This window comes from Micromys minutus (assembly GCF_963924665.1).
Source record: "Micromys minutus genome assembly, chromosome: 4".
In the NCBI taxonomy this organism is placed as follows: Eukaryota; Metazoa; Chordata; class Mammalia; order Rodentia; family Muridae; genus Micromys; species Micromys minutus.
The window spans coordinates 65673796-65699664 of NC_137973.1; the positions used below are offsets into that span (position 1 = coordinate 65673796).

Sequence of the window (25869 nt, forward strand, 5' to 3'; positions counted from 1 at the left end):
TACGACAAGTAGGAACACCACTCTGACTTTGAATGGATTCTTAGCTCACATTAAGATCTGTGTGGAGCAATCTGGGTAGCACCATCATGACATGAATTTAGCTTCAATCTCATATATATTATATTTATATATACACATTTGTATATATTTAATTTTTTACAGTACTAAAATACTAAAGCATTACTTTAAAAAAAGGTTTTGCTTTACAATTTAATTTACTATACAACTCTTTTACCTTTTAATACAAATTAATGTTTAAAAATCACCATAGCAAGCCAGCTGCCTATTTTCTTTCCGTTTTCAGTTTGTAACCAGTAGGGTCCTATGGACGTAGCCCTGTCTTCTCATCTGATGCAGGTTTCAGTCCACTCAGTCTTCCTGGTATGTGTGACACTTAGCTAAGACATGACAGCACAAAGCACACAATGAACAGAGGCAGGCTGCTGTCCTGAACACACAGCTCTGTGGGACAGCGTGGATGTAAGTGGATGAGCTTTGCTGCCTGTAGCATGTGGCTAATTATCGCCTGCAGCTAACAGAAGTTCTTAAGCTGCATACGCAGGAGCGATGAGCTTGCCCTACCAGGGTTTTACAGAACAGCACGTAAGATGAGCACCAGAAAACGTGTTCTGTGGACTAGCATGCATCCATTCAGCTTCGGTTTAAATTCTAATAGGCCTGTCTACAGTGATTCTGCTCATCAGCAGATACATGGCTAAGAGCAAAGCAAATGTTTTCAAAGCTTTCCTAAAAAAAAAAAAAAACAAAACAAAACAAAACAAAAAAAAAAAAACCTTTTAATCCTAAATGGAAGTAAACTTGTTTTTTTTTGTTTGTTTGTTTGTTTTTTAAGTTTCAGTACCTTAGCATTGCGCAGGTTGCCAAAGCTTAGGTAGGCAAAGTGCTTCTAAGACACCACTTAAAATATTTCAATACACATGTGTAAGTGTGTATATGTATACATTTATAGTCCTACAAGGACATCAATGGATAACTACAATCCAGGCCTTTAAAATGTCCACATTTTAAAAACTAAGCTGAATAACAAATTAAGATAGAAATATAAATCAAAGGTACCCCAGTTCCTCAAGGGCCCTAGACTACACTGGCTGTATGACAAAAGGCATTAATTTTTGAGCTATTAAAAACACCATTTTTGTAGCACCATTTAATGTTAACACCCAAACAAATTCAGTGTTTTGCCATTATTCACTTAAGCTTTCTGTAGCTCCTTTGATAAATAAATTATTAAGGTTACAGTAAAAACTGTGTGTCGAAAAGTCATAATTCCAGTATTTCAGTCCATCATACATCAGCACCAGATGATTCCTGCAAGTGTTCTAGTACAGTACTGTGTCCCATGATCACACTCACTTGGATTAGAAGCAGTCACATATAGAGTGGCAAGGGGCATGTCACATGCATGACCTCAGCCTATAATGGAACCAGTGGTTTTGAAAACAAATGTAGAGCACTTTCTTCCCACGGTCCCTTTGCATAGGACACTTGGCTCTTCCTGAATGCCATCAGTGACCACAAGAGAAGTCGGTAGAGATTAAGTATAATGGTAAAATTAACTATTTTGCTGGTGAGCTGACAACCCCCCCCCCATAAACAGACATACAAACACACACAGCTGCTGTGATCTGTCCTTACTGCCCACGCCGTGAGACGTGCTCCCGACAGGTTGTTCTTGGTGGCATAATGAACAGCGTCACACAAAACTGTTGTAAGGCCCCGTGACACGGGTGAAAGCGTATGGCGAGGTGGTCACGGTGGAGTCTGTGGTCACAGCAAGAGACTGGATGAAATGCATGTAACTGGGCTCAGGAGCTTCCTGCGGCCCCACGGGCTCGTGCTTTACCTGTTTATCATGATTTTTCGGAGACCCATGGTCCGATCCACACTCTTTCTCTTCTTTTCGGGCCTTTTCATCCATTTTGGCTTCCCAGAGAGCCAAGCTATGTTTCGGCAGAATCAAGTTCTTGTGCTGGTAAAATACAAGGGAGATCCTGGTGGGTTTTTTCCGATTAGGTTTGTTTATTTTGGTTGTGGCATGAAGCTCACACCTTGCACACTCGATGAGAATTGACCCATGAGTTGGAGCTATAGCCACCCCTCCAATGCAAGGATCCCGAAAATTGTGCTCACTATCTGACCAAAACTCAATGTCCTCTACAGGAGCCACACCCTGGTCTGACACCCCAGGCTGCTTCTCCAGACTGTAGTCCGTCAGATTGTATAATGGTTCTTGAGTGGAAGCAGTTCTGTCATGGTTAAACCCTGGAAGCACTCTTGACTGCCCGTTAGCTGTATGGGAGACTATGCTGTCATTCTCCTTGTTGTGGAAGGCGTGGTTAGAACTGCTCATTGAACCTGAAGCTGCTGCACTGTAGCTGTGGATCGTGGGAGAAGGTAGATGATGCTCACTGGTTTTGTAGTCCATGTTTGGGTGGCTGTATGGTAATCTGGTAGCAGCTCCCATAAAATGGCCATCCATCTTGGGTGCGGGGTACGGAGAAAACGTTGCCAAGTGGTGTACATTTGGTTTTTGGGTACAGTTAGTGAAGGCATCTTTCTGCATATTTTGGTTTCCGTAACTTAAGTACTTAGAGGGACTGTCTCCAAACCTCTGTTGGTAAAGTGTGTGGATGGGTGGTAAGTTTGGATATCTATGCAGACCCCTGGACTGAGACTGGGGGGGATAAGAATCTAAGAAAGGGGAACCGTTGTCTGCTGACACATTTCCATTGCACTGAAAAGCCACATATTGGTTATTCTGATTGAAAAGTCCAGAGTAGTGACTCATGGCATTAGAAGGATTCAAATATGAACCTGCAGCATTAGATGAAGTGTGGTAAAAGTTCCCATGGTTGGCATCTCCGTAAATATCTGAAGAGTGTGAAGAGCTGGGGTAAGGACTGAGTGGAGTCGGCTGTCTCATGTACACGTTGGTCGATCCAGAAGAATGGGAGTCAGTGGACTGGGAGTTACTGGGAAAGATATGCTGTGGCTGCGGTGGCTGTGGCTGCTGAATGACAGATCCTGAAAGCCGCAATTGTGCTATGGAGAGGGTAGGAGAGAGCAGGAACAAGGACATTTTAAGAACTCTAATGGGGACACTTAAATATATGCGATAGCATAAATAAGCCCCCCAAGCTAGGACAAAGGAAAGCCAGGGCTCTGAGCATTGTCCACCATAATTTGTCTGAAGCCATAAAAGAAACATGCCAAATTTTTAATGGCGCATGTCAGTAAAATACTATTGTCCCACCCCCACCAACATGCCCCTGCTCACTCTACCTGTCTGCCTCTGACTAATTATCTCATCTTCAATGCCAACCTAGTTCCATAATGCAGACTGTTCTATAATGGTGCCCGCTCCATTCATACTGTCCCTGAAGGAAGGGGATGTTTTGTTTTACTTCTCAAATAAATCAGGCACATGGCAGAACTTGTCAAGAACAGCCTTTCTCTATATCTACATGTATGTAGAGAGTACCTTGTAGACATGTTCCCCTTGTAAGCCGTGAACTGTTAGATAGAGAAATGAACAGTTTTTATCACAGAAACCAGCTAGATGGGTATTTTCATCTCGCAGAGCAAAGACAACTGGTAAGCAAATCAGTAGGCTCAAAAAGTTTACAGATCAAGCCAGAGTACTTCCAAAACACTGGATTTGTGTTTTAGTAGCTATAATTATAGACATACATCAAGGGCTGTGGTATGCAATGCTCCATGCAAAGGCCAACAGAAGTTCTTTAGTTAAGTGTAGAACATTACCTAAACCAGATCCAACATGTCTATGTAAAAATACTCAATTCACCCTTTATCCTGCAAATTAGTACAACTCTGGACAACTCCAGCATACCCTGAACATGGCCATTTGAAAGAAAATTGTAGATTAGTCAGACCATGTTTGCTAGCTAATACTTCCCAAGGTATCACCCAGACAGCACTGAAGCCCTCAAGTGTCACACAGTTTACCTGCCATCCGTTTCATATGGCTTGCATTTTCCATCTGCTTTGTACATGAGGAAGACTTTTCCTTTTTTACTTTCTTGGTCTTTGATTTCTTCTGTCGGCAGGTCTTGATTGGCTCTGCTAACATGATTCTTCTTCTCCGAAAAGAGTGCAGAACCTGAATGGACCCTTTCAGTATCTTCTCCTCCTGACCTTCTGTACTCCCAAACTCGTCCTCAGCGGCAATAGTGTACAAAGGCAGTACATGGAGCTGTTCATCCTCAGGATGGCCTCCGATTTCACGATTGTCTTCTCTATTGAGGGTGACCACCTGAAGCAGATGTGAGATGTTCCAGGCTCAGTTGCAGGTCCAGAAAGAAAGTGTATACAAGCTAGAGTTTTTCCCTACCAGTGTCCACATGTGTCTTGGATGAGGGACATGCATATTATCAAAACCGGGTCTGCCTGTTATAACTGAAGAAAATACTAATAACGCAGGACATAGAAGACAATCTCCCCTTTTTTATATTTTTCAACTGGCTGTTTTCATGGACTTCTAGACCTCAGGAAAGCAGCCACACTTCCTCCACATGAAACGAAGCACTTTCCTGCTTCCCATAACACATGACAGATGCATTTCCTTTCACATACAGTGGGATGGGGAAGGATGATAACAGGACACACAGCCAGCTCTACATCCTCAGACCTGACTCCTAACTCTCCATCTCCATGTTTAACAACTTGCTATGCTCAAGAAGCTTCATAAGACAACAGCTGAATGTATCTCATGCATCTCTGTATGCATTCTCTATGGTAACTATGATCATAATTGTTGGTTGGTAAATGGAGAAAATAAGATCTAAAGGACAGACAAACATAAAAAGTAGGAGATATACCTGAAAGGAATGTGTGCTTTCTAAATGCCTGGTAGGAAGAACTCATGTCTTTGAATGTTTCTTTTGCATATTCATGACCACTCAATTCTCAGAGTGCCTTCCCATCCTGCCCTGTAGCCCCTGTGATTATTCAAAGGCAGGCTCATTGCCCACTGCCACTTTATAGAACGGAAGAACAGACCACGTGATTGTACTACCTAGCCTCAGACAGGGCTAACTAGGGTCACGAGTAGCTAATTTTCCTGGATCTAACTTCAAACTATGGCTGGTAGCAAACATGCCTCAGAGCTTGTGTTCAGAACCAAGGAGTACCAATCCACTGTGCTACTATGGTGCGTAGGCATGAGCTCCCGTGGACTCATTGTATGTAAGTCACAAACAAATGACACGAAGATTATTCTCTGCTTTACTTTTGGGGACAGGGCATCTCACGGAGCCTGATGTACAGATCTTGCGGGATGGAAAGATAGCAAGCCTCAGAGATCTCTGTGTCCCCTTTCCCAGTGTTGGGTGATTAAAGGTATAGGGGATCCGATTCAGTTCTTTAGCTTGAAGTTAAGTATGTTCCTGGCTGAGCCACTTTCCCAGCTGAAGTTTGATTTTTCTTTTTAAGGATATTCAAATTATGTGTATGGATGCATTTATTGTTAGCCTGAGTACAGAAATCAGTCAAGTTCTCTAGAGCTGGTGTTGCAGGTGATTGTGAGCTATGGGAACTGGGAATGAAACTCAAGTCCTCTCTTTATTTTCTTGACAAACACTTTGAAATAAATAACAATGTATACACACTATTTGGATTAGTGCTAAGAACACCCAAATTTTTGTGTGGTTGTCAACATTTGTGCTCATGTGCCACTTGGTTATAAGAGGGCTGGTAGTGTCCAGAAAGATCACTGGAACAATTCATCCATGAAAGCACATATGTCTGTGCTTTTCACTGGCAGATGCTGTGGGATCATGGGGTGCCACTTACCACTGTGCTGCCATTCACCATATTATGCTGGTCTCTATGGGCATGAGCAGAGAAGTCCAAACATGCAGTGACCCCTGAGAATGGTCGGCCTTCCTTCAGACCCAAACGGCATTCTAGAGCTTCATGTTCAAATTCAACCTGACGGACAGACGTATGTCAACGGGCAGGTACTTTAGAATGAGATTATTTTTGCACTCTACGTCTAGAACATAATGGAATAGCCAAAGATAGAGCACACTATTACTGAGGAAAACTGTGATGCCAGAGATCAAACCCAGGGCTTCACAATGAAGTTAGGTAAGCAATCTACCACTGACTTACACTACACTGCCACCCTTCCCTTTCCTCCCTCCAAACCCTCTCATATAACCCTCCCTGCTCTTTCAAATTCATGCCCTCACCTTAACTACTTGTTAGTAATACATATATGTATGCATAATTGTTATTGCATCATATATTCCTAAATATAACCTGCCATGGATATGTGTTAAGTAGCATTTATGGAAGGCAGTCTTAGATCTATATGCACACCCATATAACCACTGCTATAAACAAATCGGGTCCATTTACCTCATCTTTCCCTAAGTTTTCTGCTAGTCTCTGGTTTTTCCCTCCTGCTTTGGTCAGACCCACTATACAAATGAGGATTGTATCACAATTCAAGTCTTCTACATACTTGAAGTAAGAGCAAGTAAGAGCATCTCAACCAAGTTAAGAGCATTGGGCTCTTAAAGAGACACTAACACACATAGTGGTTTAAAACTGTCTATAGTTTCAAATCCAGGAGACTCAAGACCCTTACCATGTAGTACATTTACATAAATTCAGGGAGGCCCTCATATACATGAAAAAGGAAAAATGAATTGTTTAGAAAGGCTAAAAAGCCACTCCTTCAAAAATTTTTAGGGTTGGAAGCTGGTGGTGCACACCTTTAAATCCCAAAATTTGGGAGGCAGAGGCTAGCCAGTCACAGACAGCCAAGCTACTCAGAAAAATAAACAAAGAAACAAGTTTTGGACTTCATAGGTTTCTCATCAACCATAAAAACTTACCTGATTATTGTATGCATCAGGTGCAAGTTTCTTGTATATTGGAGCAATATAAGTAGCCAGGTTATTCAAATGAGAACCTAGTTTCTCTTCCTGTACAAAAATGATTTAACAAAATAAATTCTAAATTAGACAGATATATAAACATGTGTGCGCATTTAAACATGACAGTCAGATGAATTATTCCCAAGTATAATGGTTTTCTTACTATAGAAAATACCTAAATTTTTCTAAATGCTTTTTATATGAATGTGTATGTGCTACCTAACATGTGCTGTCTTTGGGTCTGGGTTCCATGGACTCAGTTTCTACTTTGCATGCAGACAACTGACAATTTGTAAACAAGCCTATGCTGGGAGTAGAGTGGTCAACAAGTCAGCTGGCTCATGTGAACACACACATTTCCCTCTCACTATCAGATGTTCAATAAGACAAACTTCTCTATAGAAGTTAAATTTTAAATGTGTATATAATTCTCTGAACTAGCTACATCCAACACTGAACAGTTTGCTTAAAAAGGGAAACATTCCTATACATTAATTCTAAATATTCCTATTACCCCATGCTCACAAAGAAAAGTTGCAGATAGGTTTCTAAAGTGGCATGTCCTAATACTCGGTCTATAAATTCCCATGGACACACTCTTACTTTAAATTGCTACTGTGGAATAATCTTAGGAGGAGGCCGGGGAGATAGAAAGCTCAGTAGTTAGCAATTGCTGCTCTTCTAGAGGACCCGAACTTGTTTCTTCTCATTTATGTTGGGTGGCCCACAACCACAGTAACTCAGTTCCAGGTGACTACAGGCCTTCTGGGCTCCAGTGCACGTGCAAGCCCAGTGAACTGAGGTGGAGCTCATCACATAAAAGATGGCCACCCATAACAGTGCTGGGGTGGTAGAGGTGTAAGGAAAACAGGGGGCTCACCTGGTACCCACTGAAAACAACCTTGAGTTCAGTGAGACTTTTCTCAAAAAGGGATAAAGATGCTGGCTACCACATGCATGTGAATGTACACACAAACGCATGACACACATACCAAGAGATACAAACTTTAGTAGGTAGGTAAAGAGATGGCTGTGTAACAGGCCTGCTTAAGAAGAACAATCTGGCTTATTTGCATCATGTATCTGTATTTAATATTATAACCACAGATAAAGATGGCATTTCCCTTTTACATGAATGTATCAAATGTAATAACCATGTGTGGATCTTATTACTTAAGATTCAATAGTTATTGTGTATGGAGAGAAAATGCTAATACAGGTGCCAAATATATTGAGGTTTTTTTGGTCATTTGGCAAACATTTACGTGCTCTTAAATTAAATCCTATAATCTTCAAAGTATTGTCTTCCAATATTTGGAATTTGTATTTTAAGAGATTTAAAAAGTTTGATGATTTTAAATGAGAAATCAATGCTTATTGATTTGAACTGAATACTAAATTTTCAATCCATTTTAGTTGCGTGAATACATTCACTACAGTAATATCAATCTTGAGATACTAGAGATAGTATATACTTGACTTCCATAATTTAGACTTGAAAGTGAATATCCCAAATCCTAATATTTTAGTTTTCTGATGTTCCTTTGTGGTGCCTGGGGCAATAAATTATGGCCGCTTTGAGTGAAGCCATAATGTCTCTAATAAAGTACTCCTTCTTTAAAAAAATAGATTTTATATACTGCATATAAATCCAATTTTTTAAAAATTATAAATAATGTATTGGAGGTTGACTTGCATGTTTGAGTGTCAGATCCCCTGGAACAGGAGGTACAGGCCACTGTGAGATGCCATGTGGGTGCAGGGAACTGATCTCAGGACCTCTGGAAGAGCAGCAATGCTCTTAACCAATGAACCATCTCTCCCACCCCAAATCCACAGTATTGTTGCCCTTGTTTGCAACATGATTCATTGCAATAGTAACTCTTAGTCTCAAGCAGGACACATTTTAATATGCAAATGCTTATTTGGTATAAGAAAGTATAGGCAAAGTTTTGCCCAACTGCTCTATGAAATAGAATCGTAAGTAGAGCCCCTTCTTATACACATCAGTGTGAAATTACATTGAGAAATCAGAATGTCATAAACATCAAGGGTCTTTTGTCCATATTACAGAGTTTTCCTTATACATGTGAGTCTCACTCTTTAGTTCAGGCTAGCCTAATCAACTTTACTAATCAATTTACTTTTGGCATGGGTATTCCATAAAGGCCTATGTGCTGCCTAGTTGTGTCAACTTGACACAAACTGTTAAAGTCTTTTTGGAATAGGCAATTTCCATTTTAAAAGTGCCACCCTGTAGGCAAGCCTGTGGTTCATATTCTTGATTGACAACTGATATAGGAGGGCCCAGCTCACTGTGGGCAGTGCCACCCCTGGGTGGTGGTCAAGAGTACTTTATATGGTTCAGTCACACAATAGGTAAGAAGACAGTAAACAGCAACCATTCATGGCCTCTGCAATAGCCCTGTGCCTCCAGGTTCCTGCTCTGCCCTCTCTATATGAACTACAAGCTTCAAGGCAAAATAAGCCCTTTTCTCCCTCAGTTGATTTTGGTCATGGTGTATAGAAACCCTAGCTGACTTCCCACATGTAGGAATAATTTGTGCTGTTATACATATTCATGATGAATTTATAAGATTTTGTATTTAGGGTTTAGCCAGAATATGTAGCTTCATCAGCATTGGAATTCCTTTTGTTAATGAGAGTATGACAGGTCATTAAGCTTATTAATTCTGTATGAAAAATAGGTTATAGATTAGAAAACAAACAAACCTTTTTTGGATCATTTCCAAGTAGCCTAAATTTCCTTGGTTTCTTGCTTCTGGCAAACTTACATCCATTATAGTACATGCTCCAAGAACAACCATAAGAAAAGGAGGCACCACAGGTTTCTGGATTTTTACCCTGACAACCACAATTTCTATTGAGAGAACAAAGGGCATTAGAAATAGTCTCTGACAATATCTACCAGTTTATTGTGTGGTACTGAGCCATTTGCATGTCTTAAAGAGGTAGGAATAATTTCTAACTTGTAAATGTTGACTGAGTATACATAGAATTCATGTAATTGTGTAATGTGTGTCAAAGATATTTGTCTTCATGCATTGTTTGGCCAGCCCAATTTTCTCATTCATCTTTATTGTGTTCTAAACTACTTTATTATTGTAATGATCAGTTAAAATACTTTTGGTGCATTATTTATAAATGTAATGTTATATACACATTCTGATAAGAAAAAGAAAAACTATGCAACATTCTACAAATTACCCTGACATCTAACCAATAAGGACAACCAAACTATTGACCTAGTTTCCCCGATTAACACAGATGAACAAATTCTTGCAAATCATATTTAAGAACACTCCTGGTAGAGTTGGTTTCATTCCAAATGATGCCAACTTGGCTCAACACACAAACCAATGTAACAGAAATCACAATTTTTTCAAACAGACATGAACATGCATTCCTCCACAAGACGTGCTAAAGAGACTAGGAATGGAAAGAACCTGTCAACATAATAAGGATTCATGATGAAGCCCGTCAACATATACTAAATGATGACCAGTTCCATGTACATCAGGAATGATGTGCCCTTTTTAAATCCAATGCTCAAAGTCTTTTCAGCAAACTACAGAATACCAAAAAACCATGCAAAAGAAATCAGTAGATTTTGCAAATAGCATGTTCAAGTTTACTCTGGAGCACCCACATTGGATAGCTCACAACTGGCTATAGGTCTAGTTCCAGAGACCTAACACCTGTGGCCTCTGTGGGCAGTAGCATGGACACAACCACAGAGATAATCAAAAATAAAAAATAAACTAAAAATTTCACGAAAATGAAGAAATTTTCTCAGCTTGGCAGGAACATTCCTACACTATTATTAACATTTTAAAATAAAATACAAATGAATAAAAATAACCAAAGTAAAAGACCTCCATAATGGAAAGTTCCAAAACAATCAAACAAGAAGTTAGAGAAGTATTTGTTCACTGATGTAATCAGCATTATAATGGCTGCATTGATGAAATGAATCTATAGATTCAAAAGCAATCACCTTTCCAGTTAGATTTTCTACGCCCTTTAAAAGAAAGACTACATTTATATGGAAACCAAATAATTCCAAGTAGCCAATAATCCTAAACTAAACAGAAGAGAGCAAGACTGTATCATCATAACTAATTTCAAATTATACTCTAGAGCCATAGTAACAAGCCAGAATGATACTTACACAAAAACAGACATTTAGACAAATGGAATAGAGGATCTAGAAATAAACTGGAGTTACAATCAGCTGACTTTTGATAAAGAAATCAAACTCCACATTAAAAAATAGTGCCTGAATAATCCTCATGCAGTAGAAGTAAACCTGAATCACCTCACACAAAATTCTTTTTAAAGATATGGATACAAGTAGGGAAGCAGAGAAGGACAAATCCTCCTACTGTTTTGGTCTCCAGCCAATAGAGGTGCTACAGTGGGTCAGCCTACCTCAGTTAACCCTATCTATAGAAAATTCCTCAGAGTTATTCCCAGAAATGTCTCCAAGCTGCTTCTTGATCCTGTCAGGCTGACAATCATGAAGTAGTAACAACAGGGAGAATATATGGCACTAGAAACCTTATGTGGGAAAACGTCTTTGGCAAATACATTTATACAGATCAAATGTTAAGATATTTAAAGGACTACAGAAACTCAGTACCAAAACCATCTATCCAGACAGTAAGTAGGCTAGTGAACTGAGAGGACAGGAAATAAATGACCAACAATTACTTGAATGTGCTAAGACTTGGGGAAATGTACATTAGTGCTGCTTTAAGATAACATATCACTCAAGTCAAAATGACTTAAGGAACATCTCTGTCTCTGTCTGTGTCTGTCTGTCTCTGTCTCTCCTCTCTGTTCCTCTCTCTGTCTGTGTCTGTCTGTCTCTCTGTGTCTGTCTCTCTCTCCAGGCCAGCATGTGAACTTATGCCACTGCTGTCAAAGTCAGTGTAGGAAGCTCCTCAAAAAAGAAAAAAAATTAAAGAACTGCCATATTGCATCATACTTGATAAAGTTTAGAGGATTGTGGCTTAGTTTAACATGGTCATCTTTAGTTCCATTCATTTTTCCTGAAAATAATTTCACTTTACTTTGGTTCAAAATTTATTTTGTGGGTGCATCATGCTTCTCTTTGTCCATTTATTAGTTGGTGGACATGTTAGTTGTATTTCCTGGCTTTAGGCGTAATGCAACAGTCATGGCTAAGCTTCTCTCATTTATTTTCCCCACATTCATTAGCAGTTTAGAATCCGAAGCCTGTCCTGAAGCTCTATTGTATAAACAGTGAATTCCCCAGCAAAAACTGATAATCTGAAAAGTATTTACATCTACAGCAGGTCATCAGAAGTTTACAAGTTGTGGGTTAGGAAGTAGATGAACCATTTGAATAATCATTAGTAAAAGTGAAGTGAAGCCAGTTGAGAATAGATCAAGAGCCTTTTTTTTTAAAATCAGATTTGTCAAAAAATCAGTTTCAGACAGGCAGGTATAGATACCTGTATAATAATTCAGGCAAGACTGAGAAACTGTAATCTGATTGGCAGTGAGGTTGGGAAACATGATCGTGTTTCTTTGTGATCCCAGCAAATGATTTTGTGGTTAGAGGTTTAAAAAATGAGGTAGATTTTAAAATTACAAACTGTAAATTATTTTCAGACCAATGGTGAAAAAGTGTAGCAGGATAGCTTTGGTGTATCAGCATCATGCAGGAGTTCACAACAGAAAACCAACCTGGTTGATTTAACTGGACACACAGTAACAGGATACCTACTAACTACACAGCAATGAGGCATGGAGCAGCAGTGAAAAGGGAGGCAGTTCTGACTACAGAAATAATGAATGGAACAATTTCCATCTCTATAGAACTTCTACCAGTTTAAAATGACAAATTAAAGCCAATGATCTGAATGGTATCTTACTTGATAAGGAGTATCCAACACTAAGAACTAGAAATGAACAAAACCAAAAGCCACTGGGGGCAGACACCTACACTTTACCAGAAATGGCTCTTGAACAATGACACCCTATGGTCTAAGTGGGCCATAAGCACTCACTGTTCTATGAAATAAACATGTGACCCCCCCCCCCTTTATCACAGTACAAATTCAAGTCACTCTGGAGAATAGAAATGGCTTAAACTCACGTACTTTTCATTACTACCACAGCGACGGTTGGTGATTATGCCATGTTGGCTCAGGATCTCGGTAAGTTCTGAGTAGAGTTGGGATGCAAGAAGCTGGGGGATTCCATTCCACAACAGGATGACAATCACAATCACTGCAGTCTCACAGGTGTGCTTAGCTCGAACTCGTACCAAACACAGAAGCTTCTCCTCAGGACTTGATTTCCGATACACCTGTGTGGATCAACAGTCCACACAAACAGCCCCACCCCACCCAGAACAGAACAAGGGTCAATTGGAGCTGATAATTTACATATGCATACTTTTTCATGTCTGGATCAAAGTTATCACCGCCTGCAATTTGTCTTTTTTTTTTTTTTTTTTTTTGGTGCAGCTACACAGTGGAGACCTAATCAACTATCAAAAGAAATTGTCCAAAATCACTTAATGTTTAGACCATGCCTGGTATAGTGGGACAGTTAAATGTTACCTCCTATAGTAAGAACTACAGAAGACAAATTCAGGATCTTAGTTGAAGGCTTTCTTTCAGTGGCACTATAAATATTAACCTGGTGCTTAAAGGATTAAAAGCTGTTTCTTCACAGCCTAAGGACTATTCTTTAGACCAGTGGTTTTCAACCTTCCTAAAGCTGTGACCCTTTAATACAGTCCATATTGTGATGGCTCCCAATAATAAAACTATTTTCATGGCTACTTGATAACTGTAATTCTGCTACTGTTATGAATCACAATGTAAATATGTTTTCCAATCGTCTCAGGTGACCCCTGTGAAAAAGCCATTCAACCTAAGGGGTTGAATCCCACAGTTGAGAACCACTGCTTTTGATCTATAAATTATTTCAATTGAATTGCTTATGATTTCAGAACCACCCGGCCTTTAGAATACAAGGATACACATAGAATATGCTCCTATCAACTGGCAATGCTCTTTGGTGAGAACTGGGCAAGCCAATTCTTGAGGTTGAATAAATGAATAGAAATGAGTAAGGTGGGAAGGGACACTTACCCATTTAGCAATAGGACATCCCTGAGAGCTCTTGCCTTCTTTACCAGTATATATGATTCTTTCAATCCTAACAGCTTTACCCTTCTCTCCAAACCTTAAAGAAACATACACTATTATTAGATGACTTTAAGAAGCAAACAATTTGGATGTTTAAGTGTAGTTTTTTTTTTTTTTTTCTGCAACCACATCTGAAGAAATGAAGGGTTTATTTTTTAAATATTTGGTCTAAGCCAAGCACAATGCACAATCATCTTATGTCTTTTTGTCAGCATGCAAGTACACTAGAAATTATAATGGATTATTCTGTAATTATATGCTGGGTGAAAATTAGAATATATATATATATATATATAGTACAAAATGAATTTGCTAAATTCAATTCTTGAAATCTATTTGTTTTTTTTTTTCATCCTTTATTAAATTTAGCTCACAGCTTGGATAATTTTAAGTTTTTAGAAAGCTAGTGTTTCTAAAGACATCTGGCCAAAAGTTAGTATCTAGCTATCTTGAAAAAGATAGAACTCTAGAAATGGACTATATTCCTGGTGTGCCAAAGTGCTGTGCACTGTTACCAAGAGAAAATTAGGTAGCTCTGGCAGGGCACTGTGGCTGGGGGTGGGCGACATGGTGAATTCCTACATAACTTAGAAGCACATGATTTGAAAATAAAGCAAGGATACTGTGTACTGTGCATATACATGCAATTACATTTTAAAACCTCTGCTACTTCTTAACAGCACAGACCACTTAGCTCAGAGCTCTAGCTATATAGAAAAAGCATTCTCTGGGTTTTTAATATACATAAATTAAATGTAAATACCTCGGACTGACAGTTTTAAAAAAGTAAATGAAAACTCTTAGTCAACCTTTCACAACCTTTTTATACTTTCTTTTGTAAGAGAAACAACTCTTCCACAAAGCTGAAAAGCATCCTGCTTTTCTCAGCATTTCTTCTTTGACACATCATCAAGTCAGTAGGAGAAAGAGAGCCAAGTGAGGCCACTCTCTGTAACCTTTGCCAGCACTCTCATGCAGGCTGGCTGGTTGAGATTTGTTTGTGCCTGGGTTTTCCAGCATCCTTCTCCAAGTGGGCAGTCCATGCCAGCTAAGTGACTATTTCCTGTCAAATAATGTGATGATAGTGAATAGTCTGGTGTTGGGTTGGCAACCCTGGAATAGCTAGGCCTACTGATATGATTACTTGATTTACACTTGTTTACTGCTGTGTGGGGGGCCTGAAAAACTGCTAGATACAAAGGATATTAATTAATTAACATTAATCTGCCCTGTGCCTTTGAGTTAATTACCTTTCTTCCATGATTGTTCTAATAGCTGCCACATTAGGACCAGCTCCTAGATGGGTATAATAAGGAGCTTCATCTTTTTCTGTTGAGATAATAGAAGATTATTTTAGACCTCAATTACACTAAATATTAAGGCTACATCCACAAAGATAATCCTCCAGCTGTACATTAGTGGCCCTAAGTAACTTTAATTTTTTTTTTCTTTAAATCAGAGTACATTGGTGGCTTGATCTATTAGAAAATGTGCCAAACAGTACATACATGACAACTATTGGAAAATTATTACTACATTTCAGATACAACATAAGAAATTTTATATCAAAATATAGAACCAAACAATTAAGGAATTAAAATTTATTATATGTAATAAGCTGCAATGCAATTTTTTTAAGCAGGAAAAAAAAAAAGAGTCATGCTTGCCATTTGAAAGTCTCTTCCTTTTCCACTTCAGTTTCGACTTGCGGGATAGAGTTTTTCTGCTGTTTTTACTCCGTACCATTTGGATGGAGCTATTTTGACCGTGCTTGGATTTATGAGCTAACTTACATTGGCTTCCTAGAGTCAGGTAAAAGTGTTAGTTGTACGAGTAAAGGTGAGAATCTAGTGCTCCACTTAACAGCCCCCATGAAGGGCTGAAGACCAGCCTACCAAGTATGTCAGTGAGTACATAGGATGGGCGGGGCTTTAAACAGTAGTATGTGGTGTTCCTCCAAAGCCTTCACCTACACCTGTGGGGACCAGATAGTGTTGCTATCTTCCAGCCCCACACCTATCACAAAACAAACTTAATTAAAAAATAAAGAAAAGAATACAGAAGAGGAACCCAAAACACAAAGAATGTCAATTAGAAAAGGAGCTACTTTCTATGTGCTCCAAAACGAGCTTTTTCTAAGTACCCCGGTGATTTGGTACTAATGGCTAACTTCAATCATTAGAACCTTCTAGCTATGAACTTTGTACTAAGAATCTTGTAACTAAATGTAACAATTTTTCCAATTCAAGACTAAAAATAGTAACTACCTTAACATCTAGAACTCTAATATTTAACCACAAACTTTAAACTTGGCTCACAACACTGCTCTGCTAAGGAGGTAACTACTTTTCATCCCAATAGATTTTCCTGTCCATATGCCTCCTCTGACAAAAGAGTTAAATAGCTTCAGGGTGGGTATGCTGATGCCCTCCCAGCACTTGGGAGGCAGAGGTATGCCAACCTGATCTACTCAATGAGTTCCAAGAAAGCAAGGGCTAGACCCAGTCTTCAAAAACAACTCTCAGGAGGGGCTCAAGCACAGCTGCTGCTCTTCCACACAATTTCCAGTATCCCCATGGTGGCTCACAGCAGTATTACCTTGGGACCCAACACCCTGTTCTGATGAGAATACATGAAGACTAAATCTTGAAGAGAAATGATCTAATAAATATATGTTAAGATCTGATTAAGAGAAATGAACACATGCATCATCAGGGTTTGGGGGGGGGGGTCATGTTAAGTTTAAAGTTTTTCCTTTTGCATTACAAGTATCTGTAATTTAAAGCCAAAACAAAGAACAGTTTTTGAGCAGTTACAAATGGCTCCCAGTTTGAGGTCAGGGACAGGGATTTCCCCAGCAGTTCTTTTATTGTTAAGAATTGTTTTCATTATCCTGTTTTGCTTGTTTTTCCATGTCTTTGAGGAATTCTGTTGCAATCTTCATGGGTATTGCAATGAATCTGTAGATCACTTTTGGTAGAATAGCCAATTTTACTTTGTTAATCCTACTAATTCGTAAGCATGGGAGATATTTCCATTTTCTGAGGTCTTCTTGAATTTCTTTCTTGAGAGACTTGAAGTTCTTGTCATACAGATCTTTCACTTGTTTGGTTACATTAAGTTATTTTATATTATTTGAGACTATTGTGAAGGGTGTTTCTCTATTTTCTTTCTCAGCCTGTTTATCATTTATATATAGAAAGGCTACTGATTTGTTTGAGTTAATTTTCTATCCGGATACTTTGCTGAAGTTGTTATCAGCTGTAGGAGTTCTCTGGTAGAATTTTGGGGGTTGCTTATGTATACTATTATATCATCTATAAATAATGATAACTAGACTTCTTTCTTTCCAAGCTGTATCCCCACATCTCTTTTTGTTGTTTTCTTGTTCTACCTAGAACTATGTTGAACAGATAGGGAGAGTGGGCAACCTTGTCTTATTCCTGATTTTAGTCAGATTGCTTCAAATAGTTCTCCATTTAATTTAATGTTGGCTGTTGGTTTGATATGTATATTGCTTTTACTATGTTTAGGTATGGACCTTAGATTCCTGATCTCTCCAGTGTTTTAAACATTAAGGGATGTTGAATTTTTGTCAAAGGCTTTTTCAGCATCTATTGAGGTAATCATGTGATGTTTTTTCTTTGAGTTTAATAGTAAATTGCATTAATGGATTTTCATATATTGGGCTAATCTTGCATCCCTAGAATGAAGCCAACTTGATCATGGTGAGTGATCATTTTGATATATTCTTGTATTCAGTTTGCTAGAATTTTATTAAGTATTTTATTCATTAGGGAAATTGTTCTGAAGTTCTCTTTGTTGGGTCTTTGTGTGGTTTAGGTACCAAAGTAATTGTGGCATCATAGAAGTAATTAGGTAGTGTTCATTCTGTCTATTTTATGGAATGGTTTGAGGATTTGATATTAGCTCTTTGAAGGTCTGGTAGAATTCTGCACTAAAGCCATTTGGCCCTGGGCTTTTTTGGTTGGAAGGTTTTTTAATAAGTTCTATTTCCTTAGGGGATATGGGCCTACATAGATGGTTTACCAGCGTTTAATTTAATTTTGTAAAATCTGTCTAGAAAATCATCCATTTCATCTAGATTTTCCAGTTTTGTTGAGTATAGACAGGATGATCGATGGAATAGAATTGAAGACCAGAAATAAAACCACACACCTATGGACAATTGATCTTTGACCAAGAGGCCAAAACCATTGAATGGAAAAAAGACATTTTCAATAAATGGTGATAGATATGTAAAAAATGAAAATAGATTCGTATTTGTCACCTTGCACAAAGCTCAAGTCCAAGTGGATCAAGGACCTCAATATAAAACCAGATACACTGAAATCTAAAAAAGAGAAAGTGGGAAAAAAGCCTCAAACTCACGGGCATGGTAGGAAATTTCCTAAACAAAACTCCAATGACTCAGGCTCTAAGAGAATTAATAAATGGGACCTCATGAAACCAAAAAGCAGATCGGCAACCTACAAACTGGGAAAAAAATCTTCACTAACCCCATACCTGATAGAGGTCTAATGACCTAAATATATATATAAAGAACAAGAAGCTAACCTCTAAGAAAACTAAACAACCCAATCAGAAATATAGGGTAGAGAACTAAACTGTGAATTCAAAGAAATCTAGAATGGCTAAGAAGCACTTAAAGAAGTGGTCAAAGTCCTTAGTCATCAGGGAACTGCAAACCAAAATGACCCTGAGATTCTATTCCACCTAACACCAATCAGAATGGCTAAGATCAAAACCCCAGGTGACTGCATATGTTGGCGAGAACATGTAGGAGGAGGGACACTCCTCCATTGCTAGTGGGATCACAAACTGGTACAACCACTCTGGAAATTAATCTGGAGGTTCCTCAGAAAATTTGGAAATAGATCTACCTGAGGACCTAGTTATACCACTCCTCCTTGCCATATGTACCGAAAAGATGCCACAACATGCCACAATGGCACATGCTCAACTATGTTCATAGTGGCCTTATTTATGATAGCCAGAAGCTAGCAATAGAAAGAAGAATGGATACAAAAAAATGTGGTTCATTTACACAATGGAATGCTGTTCAGCTATTAAGAATAAGGACATCATGAGTTTTGCAGGCAAATGGATGGAACAAGAATATCCAAGAGTAAAATATTTAAGACTCAAAAATAGATACATTCTATGTACTCTCTACTTATTAGAGATATTAGCGAAATCAGTATAGAACTCCCAGGATACAATCCACAGAACTCAAGAAGGTTAATAAGCCAAAGGGCCCAAGTGAGGATGCCTCAATCCCACTTGGGAAGGAGAAGAAAGTAGAGAGCTGTGGGAGGGAGGGAGGAAACTGGGTGGGAGAGGGTACAAGGAGGGGCAGAAGAGAAAGAAGGGGAACATGATCAAGTGTTATAGGGAGAGGGGACCTAGACCTGGGAGGTTAGACTCAAGGTAGGGACCTTAGATGAATGAGACGCCCAATGATGGGGAGAGGGAACATGTAGAGTCCACCTCCACTAGAAACACAGGGCATTAAGTGGAGGGACGGGGTTGCCATCCTACAGTTCCTGACCCAGAATTTTTCCTGTCTAAAAGAACTGCAGGGACAGAACTGGAGAAGAGACTGAAAGAAAGGAGTTCCATTGACAGGCCCTAATTGGGACCCATCTCAAGGGGAGGCTCCAAGGTTATATATACACCATTACTGATGCTATGGTGTGCTTACAGACAGGGGCCTAGCATGGCTGTCCTGAGAGGCCCCATAAGCAGCTGACTGAGACAGAAGCAGATACTTACACCAAACCAATGGTCTGAAGTCAGGGACCCCTGTGGTTTAGTTAGGGAAGAGGCTAGAAGTCTAGCTAGAAGGCTCGAAGAAGCTGAGGAGAGCAACCCCATAGGAAGACCAGCAGTCTCAACTAACCCGGGCCCCTGAGATCTCTCAGACACTCAGCCCCCAACCAGGCAGCATGTGCAAGCTGGTCTGAGGCCCTTATACAGCAGAAGACTGCCTGGCCTGGCCTCAATGAGAGCAGATGCACCTAACCCTTGAAAGACTTGAGGCCCCAGGGAGTGGGGAAGCCTGGTGGGGTATACGGGGGTGTGGGGACATCCTCTTGGAGACATAGGAGGAATGGGATGAGGAACTGCAGGAGGATAAGTACTGGACTGTAAACTGGCTCCCAGACTCCCAGCTTAAGAAAGAAGCCCCATATACGAAGGTTAAGTAGCTAATTCTGGCACACACCACGTGCTTCTGTATGGCACTGTCACTTACCTTTGCATCCTTTGCAACCGTCCTCAGGTTCTGATTTGGGAGGTGCTTCTGATGCATCGTTGAGGAAGGAACCAGCTGTTGCTTTGGTTGTCATCTTTTCTGGCAGAATTGCTTGCGGCTCTGCAGCTGGGGTGTGGTTCTCAGATTCTGCAGCATGGGTATTTGTAGATGTTTCCACTTTCACGCGCTTCTGCGACTGGAGAGTCAGGGCCTTATAGTCACCAAGTGACTTGAGCTGAAATTGCATCAGATGCTGCTCCATGGTCTCGATGATGCTCTTTGGCTGCCCCTCAACGCAGCTCAGGGAGGGGACCTCTTGCTTTATCCTTTTGGACATCGTTTCTTGTGGCACTGACAAGGAGCGTTTACAGGAAGAGGGTTTGGATCCAGGCTCAATTTTGATTGGCCTATGCATCTGATGATGACCCGACTCAGACTGGGATTGCTGTATTTGCTGCTGTTCTTGCTTCTGTAGGAGAAGCAGCCTTAAGGCAGCGTGCTTCTGAGTGTCCTTCTGAGGAGGGGGCTGTGCGTGACTTCCTTGCTTGGGCACAGGGAGTGCCTTTGCTTGATTATGCACCAAATAACTCTGATGAGCCGCTTCAGCTAATGGTGCTGAGGACTCATCCTGGCTTCTGCCTTGAAGGCCCTGTAGAAACGAAGCTTGCTGAGGCTTCTGCTCTTGTCCTTGAAAGCACCTGTGATGAATGTTCTGATTTGGGGTCACATTATTCAGAAAACACTGCATGTTCTGCAGGTTCGGGGTCTTATTTCCTATGAAGAGTTCAGGATGTGGATTTTGTTCTCTCTCAGAAGCCGGGTGTATATCATTTGAACAGAGAGCCTGTAATTTGCTCGAATTTGGTGTTGAAGTCTTCACATAAGGAAAACTTTTTAAATTCTGCACTTGCTCCATCCCACCCTGGGTATTGTGAGTTTGGAAATTACTTGATTTTGAAGACTGATTTTCACCACGAAAGCTTTCTTCCACTTTAATCTGGCCAGAGCACGAGACTTGTCTTTGCTTATTATCATTGCTACCTTGGAGATGAGAGAAAGTCTGGGACATTTGTTCTTTGTTCTTCCTCTGGAACTGCTGCTGCTGCTGCTGCTGCTGCTGGCAGATTTGAGGGAAATTCGAGTTCTGGGATGCTTGCGTTTGTGCTGTCTGCTTATGAGGAGTATGCTGTAAAAAGCTTGAAAATAGTTCAGTCTCTGTGGCCTGTTGACTCAAATGCTGATCAGTGGAGGGATCTACTCTTTGCTGGAAATGATACCAAGGAACATTCGGTGCCTGCACATGGGCCTCAGGTGACAGATCAGTCCTGGAGATACCCTGGTATGAAGTTTTCTGGAATTGTAGATGTTGGTCCCCCGTACCTGGAGAGGGTCCTTGATTCATTTCCACTTGGTACATTTGTGACTTCGGCTCTGGCTGAGCTGTTTTCTGGGTGTAAGGTAGCCTTTGGAATCCCCCTGCCATGTTTACATTTCCAGTGGACTGTTTGGAGCTCATCTGATCGGTAGGGCTGTTCTGATAGTGTAAAGATGTATCCTTGTATTTTGTCTGCTGGAGTGCTTCACGAAAATGAGATGCCTTGAGTTCTATCCAGCCAGGTGCTGCCAGTATGGAGTCTTGCGTCTGTTCCTCCAGGACCTCAGGCTCCCTGTGTCCCATCAGATATTGGTTATGTTCTTGTAAATCTCCACTGTGGCCATGTTTTGTCAGGTAGTGTGTGAGATATTCTGACACTTTTCTTGTTTCTTCAGAGCACAGTGGGACACAATCATTTTGATGCTGTTGTGGAAGCACCGAGGGGGGGTTGGGTATATGCACAGATGGATTCAGACTCTGGCTAGATGATGTCTTCTGTTGATGCTCCACTTCCCCCTCTCTTAAAAGAGTTAGGTTACTTTGGTTGGGGTAGTGATGGTGTTCTTCTACAGCTACATTATTCAGAGTGCCCCTTCCTTCTGAAGGAAGCTGAAGAACAGGACGGGGAGCAAGTGATTGTGACGGTGGAGGGGTCACGGTGGTAGCAGAAATGGAATCTTTAGGGAACATTGAGCTTTGCCTGAAGTAAGCACCATTGGTTTCCTTTTGCTTTAAATACTGTTCAGAGCTGCCATGAGAAGCTTGCAAATCACTGTCGGAACTAGGATAGTATTCTTCGGCAAATAGCTTCATGTTTGCTTGGATGTTTTTGTTTTCTGCAGGAGATGGGCATATCTCCAAAACTGACTGCTGTTGCTGCTCTGCTTTCTGAAAGGGACAAGTACCAAGTACTGCAGCTGGTTTACTAACATCATCAATATCGCAGGTTGTAGTCACCGTTGCAGCTGGCTCTGGAGGCAGCTGGCAGCTTGAGGTGTGTGAGAAATTGGTATGCGCTGAGGTAAGCGGCGGTTGAGTGATCTCACGAGACAACTCGATAGCAGGCTGACTGCTAAGGGTGTTTCCATGAGGTGTGGTATTCTGCACGGCCATGGAAACACAATCTGGATAACACTGTGTTTTTTCCAGGAGTTTGCCATATGTGTTTTCCACAGAAGGGGCAGAAACTGTAGCACCATTAGGCATTGGCACAGCCTTGTTTTTAAGTAATGTAACGTTCCTGCCATTTTCGCCTTCCTGCTCCTTGAGAATCTGAAACTCCATGTTTTCAGCTCCATTGTAGTTCCGTGTTGGGGAAGCCTCCTTGTCTGCAACTGCACTTTCCTGGGCTATAGAGGCCAGGGGCTCTGTGTTATCCCTCAGACCGGAGACATTTGGCTGACTGCTGCTTTTATCTGGGTTTCTGTCTTGGCTTTCCTCGAAGTTATTACTTTCTCCCTTAGCCTTTTGGTCTAGTTGCAATGCCGTGTTCAGATGGAGCCCAGAGAGAGATGGTTCACTGACTGTGCGCTTTATCCCTCCATTTTGTAAGCACCTGGAATACCCTCTGCCTTCATGTGTGAGGTCTGGACTCTCATGACTGCTTTGGAAAGACTGCCACTTGGTGTCTCCATTGACTTCTGGACGAGGTCTCTCTGCTAACGGGCTTCCATTGTGGAGTTTGACAGCCAGAGATTCTGTATGGCTGATGGGAGAAGGCGATGCTATCAGGAATGGACTCGGTCTGGTGCCCTCAGCATGGGTGGTTCCGTCCTGTTCCATCAGGCTTGCTTCGGGGCCATCCACCAGGCTGTCCTTCGAATGAATCCTAAAGGCACAGAAACAGAAATCAATATCGTTACAATAACAGCAACGCCTAGATATAGTATTCAGATGATCATGGTCATCCTTAGCCAGCAGCTACTCTTGTCTTCCCAGCATGGAGTAAAGGAACAATGGAAGGAACCCCAGCTGTTTAAAAGTTTATACCTCAACAGTAACTAGTGTCAGAGAAAAAGCACTTTCCTCAGCCCTTGCTGAGCTGTCATATTATCATCTCCATGAACACTGCATCCGCTCTCTTAGCTTATAATTCCCATAACAGCTTTTGAAAATGGATCCTCAGGTTTCTCGAGGCTACCCCCAATTTCTTATCAGAAGATCAAAAGGAATGTTCTAGAGTCTAGTTCTGGTATCTTTTCCTCTTTACCATACTTGATTTGTTCTAGCAGACCTGCAGCAATGGTTTTCAAATTCTTTAACAGGGAAACTGTTTTCAATTTGTTGCTCTCAGTGTATGTTATATGTTGATGGGGTGAAAGGTGTAGCTTATAAATAAATACCAAAACCCCTCAGCTAGGGATCCAAGTCAGTGTGAGGTGATTCCTGCAGCATACAGACATCTCCAACCATCTTCAAGCATGCCACTTCTAGGTGATTTTTCCACAAGGGACAAGATTTCCTGCAGGTGAAATGACTCAGCAGGCAAGGACACTTGTCACTGATGCTGATGACCTGAGTTTGATCCCCCACACCCATGTGAGAGGGGTGGACTCCTAGTCCCCTGAACCCTACATGCCTGTCATGGCATGGATGCATGTATGTGCGTGTGTACACACACACACACACACACACACACACACACACACACACACACAGAGAGAGAGAGAGAGAGAGAGAGAGTAAATAAATGTAATTTTAAACCATGCAAAACCTAGTGATTGTCTTCATATGCAAATATGTTTCTTCCCTATTCTTCAGTTTATAGTCAGCAATGATATCCATGTTGAGTGGCTAATCCAGTTCATTTGCACAAATGTACACTCACTCATACAATAATAAAAAATGTTTAAACCATAATAATTCTCAATTCATCTAGTTATTCTTTGTCTTACTACTTATTCAAAGGTAAGAGGAAAGCACCATTCTGTCTGGACTAAAACAGTGCTATTTTAGATTAGTACATTTTAGATAAGACAAATGAAACAGGAATAATATGAAAATGTTGAAAAGCAACACTAAAGTTATTTATTATTAAATTTATCAGAGCATGTTGCTTTTACACCTTTAATTCCAACATAGGCGGGAAGATCTGAGTTCTGACAGCTTTGTTTATATAGTAAGTTCCAGGCCAAGGAGAGCTATAGAGTGAGACCCTGCCTCAATAGGAAGACTGAGTACACTGGTCAGTGAAGAGGACCCACTGAAATGTTGTCATAGTTTCTAAGGATTCAGTAAAGTAGCCAAAAGACAAAAGCAAGTATAGCCTCAAAATCTAAATAAAAGCAGTCAGTTATAACAAAACAAGTAAATTCAAAAGTTCTATGTGCAGTGAAATGAAAGACCAGCAGAAAAACACAGGGCACGGGTGATGTTCTGAAAAGAGGGGCAGTGGCCTGTGGGGTCCCCAGAGGTCTCTAGTGCTCAGCTGGATCCCCTGTGTGCTGACATCCAAAGCTGTCTTACTTGTTTCAGTGGCTACATGATGGGACTCTGGCTTTCCCTACAATTTACATGTCTTACTGATGAGCTTTACATGGTTTCTAAACTTCTGCTGAAGAGAATGCCTGGACTTCCTTAACAAATATATAACAAACTGGCTGGAAAGCAGGAGAAGAACACCAACGGATCAGAGCATTGCTCAGTTGCCTTCATACATTTAATTATGTACAGTCCTTAATAAAACTTAAAGCTGACTTTTATTCCTAGAGAAAAGTGTTGTCTCTTTCTGCGTGGCTGACTGCCTTCCAATTTTGAAACAGGACATTCACATCATACCCAACACATTAGACATGAATACAGGGCCACAAACAACTATCGAGTCCCCGAAGTATGACTAGTCTAACTTAAAACATGCCACAGGGTGAAAAGAAGCACCAAAATCTCAGTTCTAAACAAAATCCACTGTGGACCAGGGATGTAGCTGAAGCACAGTGCCTGGTTGGGGTGTACAGAGCCCTGGCTTTAGTCCCCAGTACTGCATTAACTAGGCAGAAAGTGCATGCATGTAATCCTAACACTCCAAAGAAGGGGGGGGGGGGGGCAGAACAGTCAGGAAGCCAAGGTTGTTCTCAGTTCAAA

General features: G+C 40.6%; 1 protein-coding gene across 1 annotated transcript in view; it reads right to left on the bottom strand.

Moving 5' to 3' along the window:
• Nucleotides 1-1111: 1111 nt before the first annotated feature.
• The window catches only part of TET2 (tet methylcytosine dioxygenase 2), a 54554-nt gene continuing 29796 nt past the window's right edge, over nt 1112-25869 (bottom strand). The window contains exons 2-10 of the mRNA XM_080915168.1: nt 20415-23617; nt 15388-15466; nt 14081-14174; nt 13079-13287; nt 9660-9807; nt 6885-6974; nt 5833-5970; nt 3988-4294; nt 1112-3063 (exon numbers count right to left, since the gene is read on the bottom strand). Coding sequence (XP_080771294.1) covers nt 1715-3063; nt 3988-4294; nt 5833-5970; nt 6885-6974; nt 9660-9807; nt 13079-13287; nt 14081-14174; nt 15388-15466; nt 20415-23571 — 5571 coding nt within the window. The 5' untranslated portion in view covers nt 23572-23617 and the 3' untranslated portion in view covers nt 1112-1714. The remainder of the gene's footprint in view (nt 3064-3987; nt 4295-5832; nt 5971-6884; nt 6975-9659; nt 9808-13078; nt 13288-14080; nt 14175-15387; nt 15467-20414; nt 23618-25869) is intronic.